The following is a 21,157-nucleotide window of genomic DNA, read 5'->3' on the forward strand; positions in this document are numbered from 1 at the left end:
ATTGTTTCAGAACAAATTACAAGTCACAACATAATCTCAAAAAAAGATTTTACATTCCCTAACATAAGTAAGTTAAACCACAATGTAGAATTTCGAAGTCCAACTTCCCAAACAAATAAATTTGAACTCCAACTGAAATAGAAATATTTCAAAGTCCTAATATATCCATAATTCTTCTAAGTTCCACAACACCACTTCAAAGTATCTTCTTTTAAGTTCCATTTTTGGCTTCTTCCAACTTCACGTCACACAAAAAAAAAACTAGTAAGCACTTCTTGGCATACACTTCCACTAAACACGAAGTTCTAAGACTACTACTAAGTGCAAAACCAGTGGTAAAGTAAATAAATCAAAGTTAGTCAATTAAAGCCCAAACACGTTAGGTTAACTAATTAAAAGGAATCTACACAAGGGGTTGACAAAAAAAGGTTAATTAATTAAGGGCCCCACGTTGGGCGCCAAAATATGTGGCGTACAAAACCGAATCTATATAAAAAAATTACAAAATGTACCAAATATAAATCAGACGTACACCCGGAAAGAAAAGTACTATACGGTGACAGTCTGGGAATGGCTCGCGGCTAGACAAAACAGTGGAGATGGTCGTGCGGTCCACAAAACAAAAAAAATCCGAAGTTATATCAGGGGCGCCAGGTAAATTGGCCCACAGCCTTCCCTACGTTATTATTCAATAAACCACCAACTTACCAATAGGTTTACTACTAAAATACTAAGTAACAGTATACAACCTGAATAAATAAAGAAAAATAAATGAAATTGTCAGATTAGAATTTAGTCAATTTTAATAAATAGATTCCCAAGATAGTTGAAAGTAAATACATATTACAATATTATTTAACTTTACCATAGGCTTAATAAAAAAATAATATAAAAATGCGGCTTCTACTTGCCTAACAAAAATTCATAAGTTATTTCTATTTAACAGAACAAAATGAAAGGTAAGACGTATCAAAAGTACCGGACGCTAAGGGGTGTGCGGTTCAATACCAACCAAAAAAAATAATTACCGCAAATAGGACACCACGTGAGCTCAAGTGCGTGCGCAGAAAATAATATAAAAAAATAAATCTCAAATATATAACCCCCCCTTAGACGCAGTTTACAAAATTAAAATAGGTATGTGTAAATATTGAATTAATAAAATAAACCGCAAATTATCTTTAAAAAAAAATCTGTAAAGTATTTGTAAATATGAAAATAAAAACTAACAGCAAATAATCTTTTAAAAAAACTATTGTATTTCGCAAACCAAATTAGACGGCGCTTAAATCTTCCGTTGAAAATTAATTATCGATCCATACCTCGAATTTTCATATACTTCACCGCGTGGAATTCCAGTTATAGTTCAGCGTGTCTTCAATCCAAAATCCCATACGATTGCCGATGTACATAGACTTGTGTGACAATGTTGAAAAGTTGAAAATTACAGCCAGACGGAAAAATACGAAGAAGAAGAAGCAGAAAAAAACAAACAAACCAACCAACCCTGAAGCAAGAAAACATTAATTACCATCTGTGTCTAAAATAATTATTTGGAAATAAATATATTGATTTTAACACTTTGTTTATCTGCCTTTTGGCGATAATGGAGCAATACAAAAAAAAACTTGTCTCCGAACTTGAATGTATGAAAACTGATAAAAATGTGAATAGCTTTTTAGAGATGGGATAAAAAAATAACTACAACTTTTTAATTAATTAAAAACGAAATGTTCTAACACTCACCCTTCTTAGCCAGATTAGGGGTTTGAAATATCCCAAATTGGACCGAAGCGTAGCCGGCTATTTGGACTCGTGATTAAGGCTAATTTCTTGATCTAAATACGACTCCCGGTATTCACGTGTACTGTAGATCCGCTTTTTTTAGCGAAATTGTGGATATTCCAAAAAAAACCCTTCCACGAAGGCAGCAAATCCCCTTGAATATCCACACGGTTCGGACTAGTCCAGATCCCACATGGAACAGCAGCAAAAGCAAAAAAACAAAAATGCCGTTTTTAATCTAGCCCAACCTTTCAGTAACACTCTCAAACCTGGAATCACTTTCTTTCCGTCGTCTTTCCGAACACTTGACAACTTGACACACGGAGGTCACCGAATAGTACCGAGATTCAAAAATTTCAATTTTATGATCCCAATTCTTCCAAGATAACTCTAGAAAGAACGATCTAAATTAGTTTCTTCACAAAAAAGAGGACGTGTTCCCTTAACTTCAGCACAATTTGCCAGACATTACCCCTATTTGAAAATTACTAATTTTATTTTCGCCACCTTGCTTATAATATATTATAGGCAACCGCTCTTACACGTCCTGAATTATTTAAATTTTGATAAAATAGAGGTGGGACTTTTTACTTTAAATTTGGAACGTAACATAGTACTTCAGAAAAACTTTTGATTTTCCTAGCGCCCAGTCTTCCATTTTCAATCTGATCATTAAAAGTCTGCAGTTGTCTTTTGTAATGTCAACATTTTCGTCAAAATCAAATGCAAGGTACTTGTACCTAAGACATAAAGAAGAGCAATTATATTTTATTCTATTGTAAAATATACGAGTAATAAATGTATTAATGTGTACGAGGCCCTTCCCACATCAGTTGACCTACCTAGGTTGACACGTTTCTGTGACACACACGATGTTGGAGTGTGAGCGTTGGGAGGATGAAAGAGAGAAGTTTGTAAGAGAGTGTAACTGCAGAATGTTTGATTCCGTGAGAGAAATGGTGGAGAAAATGATAAGGGATAAGCGGTGGTGGACACGGATCCACAAATTTATCAGGAAGCTGCTCTCTTCAAAAGAACGAGAGGAGAGGGAACTAGCAACAGAATTCTAAAACAAGCGAGTAGCACCTTGGTGGGGTTCGGACTGTCGCAGGCCGAAATAAGAGTAAATGAGAGACAGACGACGCGATAGTGTCGAGAAAGAGTTTAAAATGGATTGAAGACCATGGCATACCACTTCTGGAATGGTTTTCTAACAGTTCCGACTTGTCTCCGATAGAGACTTTGTAGCGCGAAATGAAAAAAGCTTTGAGAAAACATCCTGCCAGGTTCGTCAACGAATTGAAGAAAAAATTGCAAGAAATATGTTGAATTGAAATTTGCTTACATTAAATTTTTTTCAGAACTTGGTTAAAACTATGCCTCGAAGAATTGTCATTAAAAATAAAGGGGATGTAACTCAGTGGTAAACTTTCACATTTTTTTTGTTAATATTATATATTCGATGAGTTGTTTTAAATTTATTATTATTCTGTTTAATCAATAGTTTTCATTACGTTATAAAATATTTTCTATAATTAGAAAATTTCAAAATGCTGTTCGATGCAATAAAACTTCTAAAATTTACGCTGCGCTTTTGGTGTGATGACCATTATTCTTATTTTTGACATCTCTAACAGCTCCTTAAATTTTTAAAATAGTGTAAAATGAAACATCCCAGATGAAGACGACAAAGTAAATTAGAAATAAATGAAAACTAAAATAAACTAAAATCGATAAATTTTACTCTCAGAATTTATATCATGAAGTTTGTCCTTACTGCAGGACGTCGATGTTTACAAACACATACAAAGTTTACTAGAACGGTAAGTGTATATTTAGATAAAGAAGCATAAATAATTAAGCTTCTAGCTATAATCAAACCAATTGTATATACATATGTAGCTTTTAAAGTAGATACTATTTTATTAGGAATAAGCCACAATTGGAATAAGCCACAAACGTTTATAATTTTTGAGAACGATTTCCGAAGTGGAAATTGAAACGTCAATAAACTTATTTTAACCTTCAATTGTGGCTTATTCCCTATAAAATAATATCTACTTTAAATTGCCACAAAAAAATAGCTTCAGAACAATATGTAGCTTTAAATTCTACGTGTAAATTATTCACTTTACACGTGTATGGAGGTTTGACAGTTCGCGTGAAACTGACGTAATCAACATTATGTCATCGGTAAAATGACGCTTCTGTATAGCACCATCATTCATAAATAAGTAAATATACTGGTCTTCTAAGGGAAACATGTTCTTCGTAAAGTTAAATGTCACTATTCGGCAATATAATGCCTATTAAGTTTATGTCCTCGTAGAAGGACGCTGTGACTCGAAGAATTATTGAGGTTTCTGAACGATTTCTGAAATTTATGTCATAAGAAGTGCTAAAGCTCCTTATTAAATTCTTGATTTGATTTTAATGCTAACGTCTTTATTTTGATATATTGTATTATTACACATTTTAAAAGAACACTTGCCTTCGTAGAAACTCCGGAAACGAAATTCGCTGCGAGAACCCATTTTGCCTGATTTTAGCCGTTTCCGCTACAGCCATGGCTCTCACCTGATGCTTGACCAGTTCTCTCTTAAAATTATGAGGAACTCCCTTTAAATCCGTTCTTACGCATCTTACAAAATGCGTTCCTCCTGATCCCGAACCGACGGACAATTCTCTTAATAATTCTATACAAAGTGATCTGAAAATAGTCGATTGGGTCCGCATTTTCTTTATCTGAGAATATTCCCGTTCCATAGCCATCTAAAACAATAAAAACAACAAATTAACTTAAATATTGGTTCATTTCACTTTTTTATTTTGACTTTTATTCTACTTTATTTTGACTTACTTTACTTTTATTTTGTTTATTTATTTTATTTCATTTTATTTTATTTTGGTTTAATTCTACTATTATTTTAAACTAAGTTTCAAAGCTTCGCACCAAAAAACGCTCAAGTTACTATTGTGTTATCTGTTGGATGTCTGAGTAGCCTGGGAGCCGAAAGGACGCTTACATATATAGATATAACTATAAAAATTACAAAACACCTTCTGTTATGGCTCCAAATTCTTTTTGTAAAAGATCGAGTGAATACTGATGTATTTTTCACATATAATGAGTATGTATAAAAGGCCAATCAGACCTTGTACACAACCGCTCAGGCACAGGTTCTAGGAAAATGTAAAACACTATTCTTATCTTTGAGTCTCCTTGGCGTGGAGATATCTGTATTGTGCAACGGAGTCCATTATTTCCCAATATACAGACTATACTTGTTTGTGATGTACTAAGATCTCTTTATTCTTCATCCTAACCTTTACTCTGCTCATTATCAGTACGACACTAACGTGAAAGAACATAGTTTTCGTCTTCGTCTGATAAGTTCCCAAAAATATCTTCAATGGTCTCAGTTTGATTTTTATTCCAAACAGCTCCACTAAATCGTAATAGCAAAGCGTAGAATTAACGAATTTGGTGTAGTAACTGTCTTTGAATGTATTGACTCTAGTACTGTAGTATTCGTATGAATAACACTGAACAACTCCAGCGCCTTGGTTCAGCCCTAATGTGCAGTTGAAAGAATACAGTATTGATTCTTTTATATCGATTTTAACTTTGTTCTGGAAAAATTCCTTTATCGAAAAATTGAAATCGCTTATCAACCATGTAACTTTTAAAACAAAGGAATTCTAATGTCTTAAATGGTTGGAGGATCCAATCCACAAATTTTCAGAATTTTACTTTTCAGCAGAAACGGTCCATCGCTAATTTAGTTCCCCAGCCGAGAAATTCAGTGCACTTCACTTTTGCATTTATATCATTCAGATAATTCATAGTGCAAAAACAGCATCTAGATGCATTTAGATTTAATCTGTAATTCAAAATCGGTTGTACTTAAAACGTTTCAGTGTTTACAGGTGCTAAAATCAGTGAGACTTTTTTCGTATTAAGTTTTTTTTAAAATAGTTTTTAACTACGAATATTACTCAGGTAATTAAATGCATACTTTTTATTACTTTTGTAACTGCTGAATATATTATCAGTAGATTAGATCAATAAATATTTTTCATTTGGGGTTATACTTTATCACATTAATAAGTTTTTGTGAGGTTTATAAAAAAGTAATCTTGTCTGCTAAACGAACTGTTTGAGTGTAAATGATTTTCTTTAAGTGTTAATTAGTGATTATGTCATTTTTAGAAATGCTGAAATCTTTTGAAAATTTTTTTTTCCAAAATATTTACCGAGTAACAATTTATCATCGGCATATGGAGCTAGCTGCCCTCTTATAATCCCTTCTGTTCTGCTATTCCCTGGTGAAAACCTCAGGTAGAAAGACAGCGCAGGCTGACTCTTGGTCTTTGTAACAAAGCCAAGAGGACTCGTAGGCCTGCCCACTGGGACTCTTTTAAGAAGGTCCAGAGGATATACAATGATTTGTATATCCTCTGATATACCAATTTCATTGTATTCGATAATTAAGAGGTCAAAAGCCTTTGGCCTTTTGGCCTCTTTGATTAAGAGGCCAAAGAGGAGATCTTCGACAGCCTATTGTGACAGCTGCACATGCTAACACATGTCCGCTGCAGTAAAAGTCTATCTTTTACGGACAAAGAGGCCCTAAGGACTCTCTTGGACACTCACTTCCCAGAGGTCAAGGTTGATAATACAACTCTAGCTACGATTAGGCTTCCGCGAATGGGGGACTTTCGGATGACGGAGAAGGTAGCATCATATACGAATCTGCCAGTTTTTTTTTTTCTAAAAAAGGTGTAGAAATACAGTTATTTTGCTATAATAAGAAGAAACCTAAAACCTTTAAGTAATTATCTGTACTAAATCCACTTTTTGATGGGAGAAAAACATACGAGAAGCTAAATAAAAAGATCTGCTGTCATTGCTTCATTACATTACAGAGGAGGAAAATGATGATGAAGATAAAAATTAATACATATTTTTAATTGAAAAATGTTTGAGTGTTACAAAGTATGTTTTAATAAGTTTTTGGGTTTGTAAATGTTTTGGTAAATTATCCGTAATTTCATTTCTTTGAGAATGGGTTATTTATTCTCTGAAAATATCCCGAAACAGATAAATGCAAAAGTGGCCCATTCCACAATAAAACTCTTATTTGCGGTTAAAATTAGCAAACAAACTCATTTTAGTTTAGCAAACAGTTTAAGCAGCCGTTTAAATTAATTCTCGAAAAACAGAGAAAACTTTGTCCTAGATTTTCTCCGAATTGAATATTACATGCTTGGGCCACTATTGCGCCAAACGCCTTAAATAATGTAACTAATAAAGCAACTAAGACAGCTGCTCTTTATTAAAAACCAAAGGAGGAAAAGGGAAGTATTTTTAAAGTATGTAAAAGATTTTCTAACTGAGCGCTTTCGGCTTGCAAAGCCTTCTTCGGAGCTATGGTCAAATATTTAAGTATCTTACTAAACAGAGATCATATGGTCAGCAAAAAAATAGTGATTCTATTTTATTTTTTCTTTCTGTTATCAATGGAAAAACACAAAGGACTGTACACTGGACTCCACAAAAAAAATAAAAAATTTGATTAGAGTTGAAGCAGCAGATAGAATCAATAAAATGGTTGGGTTCTACCCATATCATAACCAAATTATTTAATGTGAAATCCTGTGTACAGCCCTTGTGTTTTTTTATCGATAAAAGAAAGAAAAAATATTACCACCATTTTTCTATTTACCATATATCACGTAGTAGGCTACTTAAATATTTGACCATAGCTCCGAAGATGGCTTTCTAAGCTGAAAGCGCTCAGCTAGGAATTAAAATTTTTCACACACTTCCCTTTTTTAACTTTGATTTGTCATAAGTGTGTACAAAAACATATCAGTCTTTTCATTTCTTTAGTAAAAGCACAGGAAATCAGGACTAACAGAAAATAGCTATAAGCTTATGTGTTGTGTCTAAAAGAAGATATTGTGACAGTGCAGTAGACGTGAAGTAGTTTTTCAGAATGAACTAAAAGTGGAAAAAAAAAGATTAATATATACGTTTACTGAATATTTAAACAGCATTATGTATTATTTCTATGAATGAAGAAAATTAATCCAAATCCAATCTCACCTTTGAACCAAATACATATTTATTTTTCCTGACTTCCTCGGACGGCATAACCATATTTCCAGTGCGATCCAACTTTGAAGTGAACATTAAAGAAATTATTGGATTTTTAGAATTTCTCATTGTTTCTATAATCTCAGGTGCTAGGAAGTCTCTATTTCGGTCAGGCATTTTTCTACAGTTATAAGTCACTTTGCCGGTATAATGAACAATTGAAAAACTATCTTCATCGTAGACCAATATTTTCCGTTTCTCTTCATTATAGATGTTATCTAGAAATAGAGGTAAATAAATATGGTTGTTCATGGTAATAAATATATTTTATTTTTATTGGCAGACAGTAAAAACGTAGTTCAAAGTAGAATTAGATTGCTTAAACTTTATGGTAGACGTAATTTAGGAAATATTCTTGTTAAGAACATTTTAAGATAAAAAATGGATAGGTTTAATATCTTTAATACTAAGATACAGCTTATAAAAGCTGCGATATCCATTCCAAAGTGGAAAAAAGTGCCACTGTCCCTTACCAAGTAATTACAAACGCCATTTTATTTAACTTAGTAAAATAATTATACCATAAAATTCCTAAATTTTTAAAGAATACTGTGCAAATTTTAGATCTTCAATAAAACCTTTAGAACTAGAAAAATACTTCAGAAACAAATCTAATAAACACAGTCGGATTGAAAAAACTAAAAATAATAAACCCGAAACAAATAATAATAATTTAAATAATAATAATAATAAGGAGGAGGACGAGGACTTATTGATATAAGCAAGCAATTAGAAAAACAGATTACTAATTTACAAAATTATTTTCAGGTGCAGGTGAAGACATCTACTCTTCATCGCGCGATTTGTGCAGTAGATGACACAACACCGATTAAACTGAGGGAACAAGAAATGCGCATAAACCATCTTACTAAGAACGAAAAAATGCGCATCTGGATGGGTAAACCTCTGCACGGGCGACATCCGAATGAAGTCAGTCAAGACTATGTCGACAATATAGCGTCGAACTATTGGCTGACATCAGGAAAGATGTTCCCTGAAACAGAAGGTTCATTACTCGCCATTCAGGAGAAATGCCGATATGGATGTCAAGCCCAAGAAACCATCCAACATCTTACCGGGGACTGCCAGGCATTTGCTGCAACTGACTATAAGGAACGGCATGAGTCAGTAGGAAAGATCCTCCATCAAGAGATAGCTTTTAAACTGGGACTTATACAAACAAACCATCTCCCATATTATCAATACGTTCCTGAGAGTCTGCTTGAGAATGACAACTACAAGCTATACTGGGATCGCACTGTGCTCACAGACCAAACTGTAGCACATAACAGACCAGATCTCGTGCTAGTTAATAAACTTACAAGACAAACAACACTAATCAATGTGGCGATACCTAACAACAATAATCTGCGTGTTAAGTACAACGAAAAGATCGCCAAGTACAGAGATCTGGAAATACAAATAAGGAGACAGTGGAGAATGGAAAGTACCCAGACGATACCTATTATTCTTTCTACCACTGTAGTCATCCCGAAGAACCTTCTAGAAAACATAAGAAAGCTGGGTCTAAATGAACATCTATATAAGATCATGCAGAAAGCTGTGCTACTTTCGACGTCCAGATGCGTTCGAAAATTTTTGGGAGATACACCGATGTACCAAGTCACCTAGGACTCGATAACATGGAAAGAGTCCCACCAGAGCTCAATCCTTTTGATACCGTAGGTATCTGGGATGAGTGAATTTCCCCTTAGAGGGAGTGTGAGCCGTATGGCTAAATCTGGATGATAATAATTTCTTAATATTTATTAAGAAACCTAAACATTATTTAATTTGCAGCCTTAATAACTAATCCTATTACCACCCCTATACATAAGACGACTATAACTATCTTTAAACTTTATAACCAAAATTTCAACCAAGAAACAACAACCGCTATTCTTTAAAATTTCCCATTCTGGTCTTTCTCTCAAAAAAAAACTATATCGCTCTTATAGAAAGAATAAGAATCACCAATTCTGACAGCAAATTCTGCCAGCCAATCTAACACAATGACTAACGTTTCATTGTGTATCATACTGAATCATTCTATACGAATGGAATTCTTTTGCAGGTTGACCAAGGTAAGGAGGAACAAAGAAAGATCAAGAGCCAAATTTACAAGTGACCAAATGGCCACAGCAGTCACAGAGGTTAAAAAAAAATGAAACTGCACTTCGCGTTGCGGCAGATATGTTTGGCAAAAATTTTAGCACATTAAGGCAGTATGTTCTAAAAGAAAAAGGTGTTACCTTACACCTAACCACTTTTTAGTTCGATATATTGCTCTGCTCTTCGTCCTACTTCTGCCAGTCGCCCGATTACTGTCCACTTTATTTCTTAACTTCTTCTTCTAATTCTAGCAGCTTTTCTTTGAAACTTAGTGTGCGTATGTTGAACGTAGCTATGTACCATTTTCCATTACCTGTTTCTGTTGTTTCTTATCGAATTTCTGTCCCCCTCAGAATTCACAGAATGGCTTAAGTTTAAGTGCAACATTCTGAGACATTATCGTCACAAGATTACAAAACGATAATTATGGCTGGATAAATTTCTGTAAGAAATGTATCCAAGTTTTGCTACGCCACTGGTAGCAATTAACTTACAATTCATAACTTCTACCGTAGATTAACTTTCTCCGACCAATTCCAAAAATTTCTCTGTTAGACAAGAATTCAAAAGATCGGTTTTTACCTATATCCCTTGCAATAGTCAGGTATTGAAAATCGGAATTTTAAGTCAGTATAATATTATATAAGTCAATATGAGTGTACATTGGACAGGTAATATATCAAACAAAATAATTATCTTTATTTAACAACTTCTGCTAGTTACCTGTAATATATCTTCCACGATGTCCTTTCTTCGACGCGTCATCTATAATAGCCAGTAACCCTTCAGAATTTCCAAGAATTTCATTTAAAGTGTCTTTGTTCTTGTAGTAATTAATTGGAACAAAATCAATATCTTCTTCTTGAAGATCTTGTAATTCCCAAGCAAACACTCTTTGTAGGAAATGATAATGAAGCTGCTCGTTAAATGTGTTTACGAGGAGTTGAGAAAAGCGATTATCTTTAAAACATTCAAAACCAAAGAAGTCTAAAATTTTCACCATGTAAGTGTTTCCACTAAAAATAGAAATATATTAGACGTGTTTAGATAGAAATACATCGCCTTCTAGGCGGTGTAAATGGAAATCATGAGTTTTACACTTTGATATAATGCGATTCCCATTATTTATGTTGTAAATTAGATTCATTATTCCTTTCTCAAGTAAACTCTTTTTAATCTTTATGGCATCTTTTTTGACTACCTCTTTTTACTCCAAACCACAATGGCTATTAGTTAACAAAAAGTTACTTGTTTGGTTCACTCTCTACACTATCATACTATATCCACCCGTATCCATCATCTACTTTCTAATCTCCGAACACATACTTGAGAAAAAAAGCAGTGAGACCAAATCGATATGTATAAGAGAGGCGGCAATGCGTCATCGTAATAAACCACCTTATATAGGTGGAAAGAAGGCAGGATATCCGGGATATGAGACAAACCAGTCACTAGCATAAATGGACTAGCGTATGAAGCGGTCATATCTAAAGAGGACCGTATTAAACGTACAATAAATAACCTCAGAGACAAGCTTGAGGAACTTGCTGAGCTAGAACGGAGATAAATAGGGTATAAAATGTGCAAATAACCTGATGGCGAAGATAAAAGAAGCAAGGGAAGCCAAAAAGCAGCTTGAGAGCAGAAATGTGTCATCAAAGGATATGAGCATAGAGATGGCAAGTCGTAAAGATGATACGACCGCATCAAGGTGGCCGGGAAGATCTGAAAAAATACCGCCTTTGAGAACTAAGGTCTGTGGGTAGGACACCATGGAAACTGGCTGTAGATAATGAGACTCTACTGATATGTGTATGCCGAAGAAAAGCTGAACAGAGTAAGTGTACCACAGTATTTTCATGTAACTAGAATTTTCATGTAAGGAGAATTTTCATTTTCATGTAAGGATATGGAAAATGACGTGTGCATGAGAGGTAAGAAAACTTAAAAAGGGGAAATAAACGACTGGCTATTGTGGTGGGAGCATTGGAAAGATTGGGCAGACATCTGAAGGGAACCTCTTTGCCGCACTATAATAAGCCAGAAGATTAACTGAAAAGAAGGAAAAAAATAGCTGTCACAGTGGCCAGCTATTTAAATGGGTAAAGAATGTGCAAGGTGCTTAAGTATGCATGGCGCAGGAGCAAGATTGAGGTTTTGTTCTGCTGAGACATACCCAACAGGAACATAAAAGCGACAGTAAAAAAAGTCTGTTGTTATTAAGCAAAAGCACCTCCCAAGCAGAAATTTTGTGTTCCTTACCAGCACGGAGAGAGTCGACACAGGAACTAGGTCTCTCAACATAACTCTTTCTGGAGATCTGGTTCTCAAACTTAGAGCTAGGGACAAGTAAGCTTGTAGAGAAGATTAAAGTCATGTTACTTAAGAAAGTAGTTTGTGTACGACTAGAGGAAGAGACAAAGTGGTTCCGAGGTATGAATGTAGGAATCACTGACTCAGAGCTAAGAGTAACTATTTATAATGCTAAGGAAGTTGTAGAAGACCAATGTCTAGTTAAAAAATTGTAGACTTTCTTGAGGCAGGATCTTAGGTAGCGGTGAATATTACCAATAGAGAAGACTAAGAAGTTAATCACGATAGAAAGCATTCGCATTGAATGAGTGAAGGGTCCGAATGCAAAAAATCAGAACGAAACTATGCTTTAATAGATCGGGAGCACCTCTTCCCGAGACGAAAAGAGGAGTGATGGCAGGAACTACAGTAGTTTGGATCTTTATGATTTTACATAGGTCAAGGGACATTGTTGTGTCAACTCCTATCTCAAACAGATTGACAATAAAGAGACTGATATTTATGTATATTGTCAAGCAGATTATAGCATATTTTGTTTGTATGCAAGGGCTGAATGAGAAAAAGATGGAAGTTTAGGGGATCCTTGGGTGAGAGGATAACAGAGAAGGTTCTGTTTAAACAGATGCTGAGTTGTGATGTAGTTTGAAACCTCGTAAATGACAAGATTGCTACGATGATGAAAGATAGACTGAAGAGAGAGAGAGTGGAAAAATGTAATTCGAGAATATTATAGTTTGGAATTGAGTAGATAAGGCAGACGAGATAAAGAGAGGAGGAAGGAGGTAAAGGGGGCGTGGTAAAGTACTATTGTAAAGTACTACACTCGTGAAGTACTACTACCACTATTCTCTACTCAACATATGGAGGGTTTAGTGGGTAGAAAGCACACATATTATTATCCGCTACGGCTCGGATAGTGTCTTTTAGAGATCTTTTTCCACCCGAGCAAAAAAGAAATAAATATATCACGTACGATTACTAAATCAAATAGTAATGTATATTATCTATGATATTATTGCATGGTATATATTCAACAACTGTGGGATTCTAAATCGAAATATTTATTCAGCAAAAACTTAAATACAACTTAATCTTTACCAAAAACAATCAACGTGACACCTCATCACCTTTAATAACGTACTTAATGAAATGTCAGCTCCTATATATGATAATCATTTAGTCTAGAATATTCTCGTTACCTTAAAAGGCTTCTAGAATGTTTTTAGTATTTTCAGGTTCTGTGGTCTTGTCCATTTCAATATTCCAGTTACCGCTCTCACAGCAAATATTCAAATGCTATTATGAAATGTCACAATTTCAAAAAAGTTCGAGAACAATCGTTACGCTGCCCCCTATTTTAGACTAACGCCAATGCCAGTTCTGTATCACCTCGACATAGTACCAAACAATTTAAATGTAAAATCTTTATTTTCGATTTTGGTCCTCTAATACATTACGCAACATTGTTAATTCGGGTTAACATGGATTATGGATCTTTTAGCTGTATGTAATCGTCATGACTACTAAGATATACCAGTTGCCAGATGCTGCAAATACGGCAACTAGAATCTGATTACTATTCCGAGATTCTGTGGACTTTTCAGTTTAACCGTTCCAGTTGTCGCTGTCACAGCGATACCATTATTCATCCCTATTATGAAATTTCACAGTTTAGGTTAGATCTTAGGTCAATTAAGATAAACACAAATGTAGTAATATTTTTGATTTTCGTCTCTATTATGTTATTTTATAGGTACTATATTTTCCTGCCCTACAGAATCTTATCTACCTAATTTTTTTCCGACTCTTTTCCTTTTCAGTTTTATCACTTTGTTTTACTTCTCTGTCTCGTACAAACTGGTCTTATTCCCATGGCTTTATTTGCACTTTGCCTTGTTTTAGATAAAATATTATCTAAAAATATAACACATTATTCAAGTATCACATTCAAGTAGCACAATACGGAATGTATTACTCACAACTCTTAAGGTAATATACTTTTATGTTGCAAACTAAACGAATCAGAGGAAATATGATCAGTTGAATATATAAACAGAAACTAGAACTAATATAGACAATATAAAATGTATACTTACAATATAGCTTTTCCAAAAGATAACTTATTATTGATAGTTCCAACAATATAATCCACCAATCTCGAGTATAGAGTATTGACCAGCACATTTCTTACTTCTATGGCCTCATTGCTGCTGTGTCTTACTTTATACGCATTTCCATCTTTAATTACACAGTAGTTTGTTAGGGCCCAAGAGATCTTTTTGGAGTCTACCTCAAGAAGATCTGAAAATTCTTCGACCTCTTGTTTATTCTGGATGACAGCGACTGTATCTTTATTTTCTTCGAAAACGATGTCTCCTAGATGCAATATTGCTGCTAATACAGAATGTATGGTGGCAGTATCTTGGGAAGAGAATTGAAGTTCCTCCATATAGCCGCAAAGTTTTTTGTATTTGATTATATTGGCAGCTACATCATCTCTTGGAGTATTGGTTTTGGACTTCTTTTGCGTTCTCAAGAATGCATAGTCCCTGCTGGTGCTAAGTTTATATTTTTCATACATAGGTGTAGAAGTAATTCCGTCGTAAAAATAGTAGAAGATATGGAAATTACTTTGAAGCCTGAAAATGCCAATAAACTAAAAAAATGTTTGAATTTATGGGGTCATAAATTTATTAAATCATAATGTCTGCTGACCTCTTGTGAGGACTTTAAAGAAACAAATTATTATAAGTTTATACACACTTATTTATTCTTTTATAGAAATTTAAAAATCTTAATATAAAGTTAAATAAAATAGATTAGAATTTTAATAAAAAAAATAATAAAATGCCTCAGTAGCCTTGACGCAGACATTTGTTTATAAATAATTTCTTTGAGCATTTTAATGAGTAAAACATAGTTAAAATACACCAAAAAAAACATTAAAATAGATAAGATATATAATAAAAATATCACCAAAAGATAATTAAAAAAAATGAAACTGGATCCAAGTGAGATACTGAGGGAGGTCAAAAAGGAGATTAACGGATACACTGAATTTTAGAACAAAATGCAGAGATAGAAAAGTGTGAAATAAAACATAAGAACAAGAAGGAGACTTCCACAAGATAACATGGATAAAAAAGTTTCTTTACAGCATGTGTCACAATCCTAAGGGATTGAAAGGCACCGATGATTATGGCTATTTTCTTAAATTGTCTATCTACTGCGGATGTTGGATACTAACATGGCTATTCTGACTCTATTGGCACTGTAGTTGTGTGTTTTCTTGTTTGGGTGTTCTCTGAGTCCTGTTTTAGGTGACTTTTGTCGCCTCTTCAGAACGTGTTTTTTCGTTGTGGATGGCGTCACTGGTTTTTGGTTGTTGGAGGAGGGTATCTTAAGAGAGCAATCAGTTCAGAAAGGGCTTGGTAAATAGTTCTTTTCAACATTTTATGTTATTGCTAAGTAGTGACTAAATTGAGTGATTATGTGATAGAATGAATTTATCAATGGATTTTGACTCTAGTGTTACCCGTTGGTGGCAGATGTGGCTGTTTTCTCCCTATGAACAGATCTTATTGTGCAGTGGGATCGAGAAACCACAAAAAACCAATACTTTCCTGTCTGCAACACTCAAAGTGAGATATTTATCTTGAAGTGTGGTAAAAATGAAGGGTTGATACATTCGTCAGGAAGTTTGGTACTGACAGATGTCAGACTTTTTCTGGGTAGGAAGGGAAGTTTTATTTTCGTAGCAGTTGTGTAGCAGCAATGAGCAGGCAGTTTTTGGTACATTCTAGGCTTGGAAGTTTCTGCTTTTGATGGTTTATAAGGTATAACTCTTGTTCAGATAGGAGAGTTTCTCAAGTATGCTAGTTGGAGGGGTGGTCGTGTCGTTTGTGGTTTACGTTACGCAGAATACTTCTTTTCAACGCTAGCAGATGTTATGAGACGTCATGGTTGAGCAAAGCGTAGATATTAGTCTTGTACTTAATTAGCGCGCCGGATGTACATTTTGTGTGTGTGTACAAGTGCTTTAGCTTGCGTGTCCCACTGTTCTACACTGTACTAGAGCGTTGAGTAGACTGACTCAGATCTTGTTTCCAGTTTAGTGTTTTGGTAAACACCACACCTAGATACTCGACCTGATCCCTAAATTGGAGTCAATCGACCAACAGCCTCAGGTTCGTTCTTTCTTATGACAGATCATCAGACTGACAGATCTGACAGATCAAATCATCTAAATCATATCAATAGTTCGCTCCAACTACTGAAATAATATTATAGAATCAGGAAAGTGTTTATGCGATAATATTTCCCAGTGTGATGTTAATCACATCCTGTTTGGATGTATTAAAAATAAAGCACTCTCATCTACGTTTTATGAAAACCTGGTTAAAAGTAATGTGCAAATTCCAGTAAACATAACCCACCTACTGTCATTGAATCAGAAATCTATATACGAACTCATATGTAATCACTTATATGCATCCGGATATATAATATAAATTTAGTACAATCAAGTTTTTAATTGATAAAAATAACATATATCATTTAAAAATCTGTGGCAAAAGGACTAGTTTCCATGCCAAACACACTATCATCATCATCATCATCATCATCATCAACTACTGAAATGGTTTAGATGATTTTGAGCGTGCCTTTTGGGGACATCTGTATCTCGTGCTGTTGTTACAAGAGCAATGTCAACTGTCGTGTCAGTATCACTTCTGTATAGTGCGTATTATATGGGTCCAGACGGAACCTTGTGACACTCTTACTGTAGGAGTGAAGAGTATTAACAGTTGACTATTAAACTTTACCCTGATATTGCTCTGAGAGATATATCAGTCGATTAGTCTGATAAAAGTGATGGGAAAACCAATTTTCAGTAGTTTCCGCATCAATCTGGCATGACAAACTTGGTCTCGACGCTTTCCATACATCGAGAAAAAATCCAATAGAAAGTTTTTTGTCGTATAACTTGTGGGTTATGAAAGTGAAGATTTTAGTCAACGCGGTTCTGGTAGAGTGACCTTTTCTAAAGCCGAATTGAAATAAAGGGATGATGTTATTTTTTGTTATAAAGTCAACGAGTTTTTCCTTAAGGATCTACTCAGACTTTACCCAAAACATGTAGATAAATTAGCCTGCAAGAGTTTACCCATACTTTAGATTTAAAGCAGGTTATATAGTTGTGCATTTGCATTATATGGCCTAGAATTTATTCATTGTTACTTCTCTATATCCAAGAGATATTTAATATGAATCTATAGCACCATATATCAACGATTCTAATAATTATGCAAATAGATAAAGTTCCCGAAATTAAAAATTTACTTAAAGAAAAGAAGATGTTTAGCAATTATAAGCTCATAAAGCTACTTATTTACATTTTAAATATGGTAGAGCATAACTGATAAAATGACATGTAAAGAAATATAAACATCCGAAAATTTGGATTTATGAAGTGCAGCAATAGATGGATTCTTAGTAGTACAGAAAGGATTCTTGACTTGGATGAAACTACATAGTATTAGCATTAAAAAATTGTTGAAATTCTTATAAAAACGGAGCATCAAAATTTACTTACATATCTGTGGACGATACTCTTGATTTTTCAATGCAATGTATCTTAAAGCTTGCTCCACTTAATTTCCCAGTTTTGCCGTAATTTACCTCTGTCTTAAAAACTGCCCTAGTGCCGTAATTGTTGGAAGGTGTGGACGCATGCATTAGCGAATGCAACAATTGAACAGCATTTTTTATTCTACTTGAACTAACACTTGTATTTTCTCCTAGGTAGAAAAGGTGATCGATCAGGTGTAAATAATTGGATGTCTTGCCAGAGCCAGTTTCACCTAAGAAAACTATTTGCTGGGCAGTTTTATGGTGGAGAGCGTTTTGATAAGCTGTATCTGCTACGCTGTAGATATGGGGGGCATTATCGGAGCGTGATTTAAACTGATATTTTTCATGAAACTGCAAAAAATAAAATTAAGTTTATTAATATAAAATGTATGAGATGAGTGAAACAAAGAAACTATTTTGTACAGAATATATGGATAATTTATTAAAGAGAAAAAATATGGCCTAATTAAAAACAAACTGTTTAGGTTACATTAAATAGTTATTATATTCTTTATTTAAAAAACACATAGATTTATTATTAAAATTTTCTTAATCTCGTTAACTCTGTTATCAGTTATTTTACTAATTTCTACCGTATTACTTTCCATTAAATACAACACAGGAGTTACGCAGTGAACAACTAATGCATATGGTATGTGGAGAGAGATCACAGAGACGAGACGAAATTACCGAGAAAGGAAGCGATAGGAACAGTTAGCAGCCACTTTAATTTGGATACTCCCAATTGAAGATCTTTGAGTTTTTGTAAAGATGTTTTAATTTTTTTACCTGGAAACGACTTTAAATTTTTTGGATAAATCAAAATTTAATAAGCCTTAATCAAATACACAATCTTCAAAAGACTTAACTTGTTATAAATTCCTTACCTCACTTTAATTTTACCATAGAGAAACACAAGGTAGAAAATGGTACTGAAAATAGTAAACAAAATGATAAATGAAGTAAAATTCCTGAAGAACTGTATTTCAAGAAAATCAAATACCTACATAAAAGCATTGCATATAATTAGAGAATTAAATATTCGTTATATGCTACAATTTAACTTAGATTTAATGGAAAAGAAAATGAAAACATTTAATACGTATTTTTAAATTTCAATTCTTTAATCTGTATCTCTGTACATTCGATATCCACCATGAAAGCCTTTACGCTGTCTTTTAAAGGACACGGTGACACGACACGGGGCATATTTTATTAAGCATATGACATATTAAAAGCAATATTTTTATAAAAAACATTAAATGAAGTATTAGGTACAAACAAAACATCTAATATATCAATATAATCTAACATTTTCGGTCGCATTCAGGAATTCCATTTTCTTAGTTTTTATTACTGTTCTGTCAATATATTACCCTCTCTTCTTGCTGCGGTAGATTTTCTTCTCTTCCTCACGTAGTTATTTAAATTCCTCCTCTTCTTGTCGGGTTGTGTGCCTCTTTTGCATCAGTAAACATGTTCTGTTTTTCTTTCCGTTATAATCTAAAAACCTTCGTCAAAACAGACATCCTTTCTTGGTCTTCTTTGTTTACCTTCCATGCGTAGTAATTCTTCAGCTGCTTCTTTCATGATTTCACTTACAGCTGCTTCCCACTATTTATTTAGGTTTTCAGGTGTTAGTCTGTTTTTTAGTTTGATGTTTATATTCTTTATTTTTATTTGTATTTTTGAGTCCTACATTCTATCGTTCATTTTTAGATCCTATTTATTTTAATTTGTTTATGCTTTTTCCAACAAAACTTTTTCTTTATGAAAGTTGCTATCAAGTATTTTCAAATAAGTTTATGTCCAATACCTTGCGCTCCCGCCAAAATTTATAATCGACGAAATTCAGAAATAATATTCTATTATAAAGAACGATATATTCAGTTCAGTTGAACTATTCAGGCGCGTAACTAATAAAATTATAATTTCTATGTAATTTCCGATAGGAGCGAAATTTAAAGAAAAAGTGATAAAAAGTGAATAACGATTATTCACTGCTAATAGTGCAGAAACGCGAAAGTTTTACAAGAGGATTACCCAGAACAGGAAAGAATTCAAACCTAGATTATCAATCGTTAGAAATAGAACAGGGGAGATCATTGGTGATCAGGATCAGATACTAGAAAGATGGGCAGAAAACTTCGAGGAAAGCCTAAATATAAGAGGTGAGACAGGACTCCACGAATCAGAAATCCAACTCGAGGACATGGACGACGAAAGAGAGAAAGATAACATTCCAACAGAGGTAGAAGTTATACAAAAATTGAAAGAAAACAAAGCTTCTCGGGCAGATGGCATTCCTTCAGAACTTTTAAAGCATGGCAAAAAAACCTGACACACTATATATTATGTAGACTGGTAGAACTAATCTGGAAGCAAATAAAGTTGCCAGAAGACTGGAATGTAGGTATAATTATAACTATCCACAAGAAAGGAGATCAAAGGATATGTGACAACTCTCTCTCTCTCTTTTCTTTGTCAACCATTTTCCATCCACTCCTGAATGTAGGTCTCTCCCAATTGCTTCCATCTTTCTCTATCTTGCTCCAATCTAATCCACTGTTTGCCTGCCACTGTTCTTATGTCATCTACCCATCTTTTTTGAGGTCTTCCCATGCTTCTTGTTGTCGTCCTTGGTCTCCATTCTAGAATTCTCCGTGTCCACCTGTTGTCATTATATCGGGCTACGTGACCTGCCCAGCGCCATTTCATTTTTGCAATTTCTTGCACAGTATCCCTAATCTTCGTTCTACGTCTTATCTCGGTGTTTCTAATCTTGTCTCTTAGTGATATTCCAAGCATGATTCGTTCCATTGCTCTTTGCGTTGTTTCTAATTTTTTAGCAGATTTTTGGTAAGGGCTACTGTCTCCAAGCCGTAAGTACAAACTGGTAGTATGCATGTGTTATACACCTTTTTCTTTAAGTTTACAAGAATGGAGGTGTTTTTCAAGATATATGCTAATTTGCCGAAAGCGCCCCATGCCAGTTGTGTTCTTCTTTTAATTTCAGCATCTTGATTTGGTTTTCCTAGTTTGATAACATGACCTAGATATACATAATGTTCAACATTTTCTATGGTATGATTTTGTATTGTTATATTTGTCTGGTCTCGGCTCAGTATTTTTGTTTTGCTGTAGTTCATT

At 34.1% G+C, this 21,157-nt stretch overlaps 1 protein-coding gene across 1 annotated transcript in view; it reads right to left on the reverse strand.

The window, feature by feature from the left end:
* ninaC (STKc_myosinIII_N_like and MYSc_Myo21 domain-containing protein ninaC) overlaps positions 1 to 21,157 on the reverse strand; it is a 78,055-nt gene that overhangs the window by 36,374 nt on the left and 20,524 nt on the right. Inside the window, exons 8-13 of the mRNA XM_072522785.1 lie at positions 17,970 to 18,358; positions 14,470 to 15,012; positions 10,784 to 11,076; positions 7,898 to 8,166; positions 4,277 to 4,557; positions 2,397 to 2,525 (exon numbers count right to left, since the gene is read on the reverse strand). Of these exons, the coding sequence (XP_072378886.1) occupies positions 2,397 to 2,525; positions 4,277 to 4,557; positions 7,898 to 8,166; positions 10,784 to 11,076; positions 14,470 to 15,012; positions 17,970 to 18,358 (1,904 nt within the window). The remainder of the gene's footprint in view (positions 1 to 2,396; positions 2,526 to 4,276; positions 4,558 to 7,897; positions 8,167 to 10,783; positions 11,077 to 14,469; positions 15,013 to 17,969; positions 18,359 to 21,157) is intronic.

Source organism: Diabrotica undecimpunctata, chromosome 2 (genome assembly GCF_040954645.1).
Source record: "Diabrotica undecimpunctata isolate CICGRU chromosome 2, icDiaUnde3, whole genome shotgun sequence".
Taxonomy (NCBI): Eukaryota; Metazoa; Arthropoda; class Insecta; order Coleoptera; family Chrysomelidae; genus Diabrotica; species Diabrotica undecimpunctata.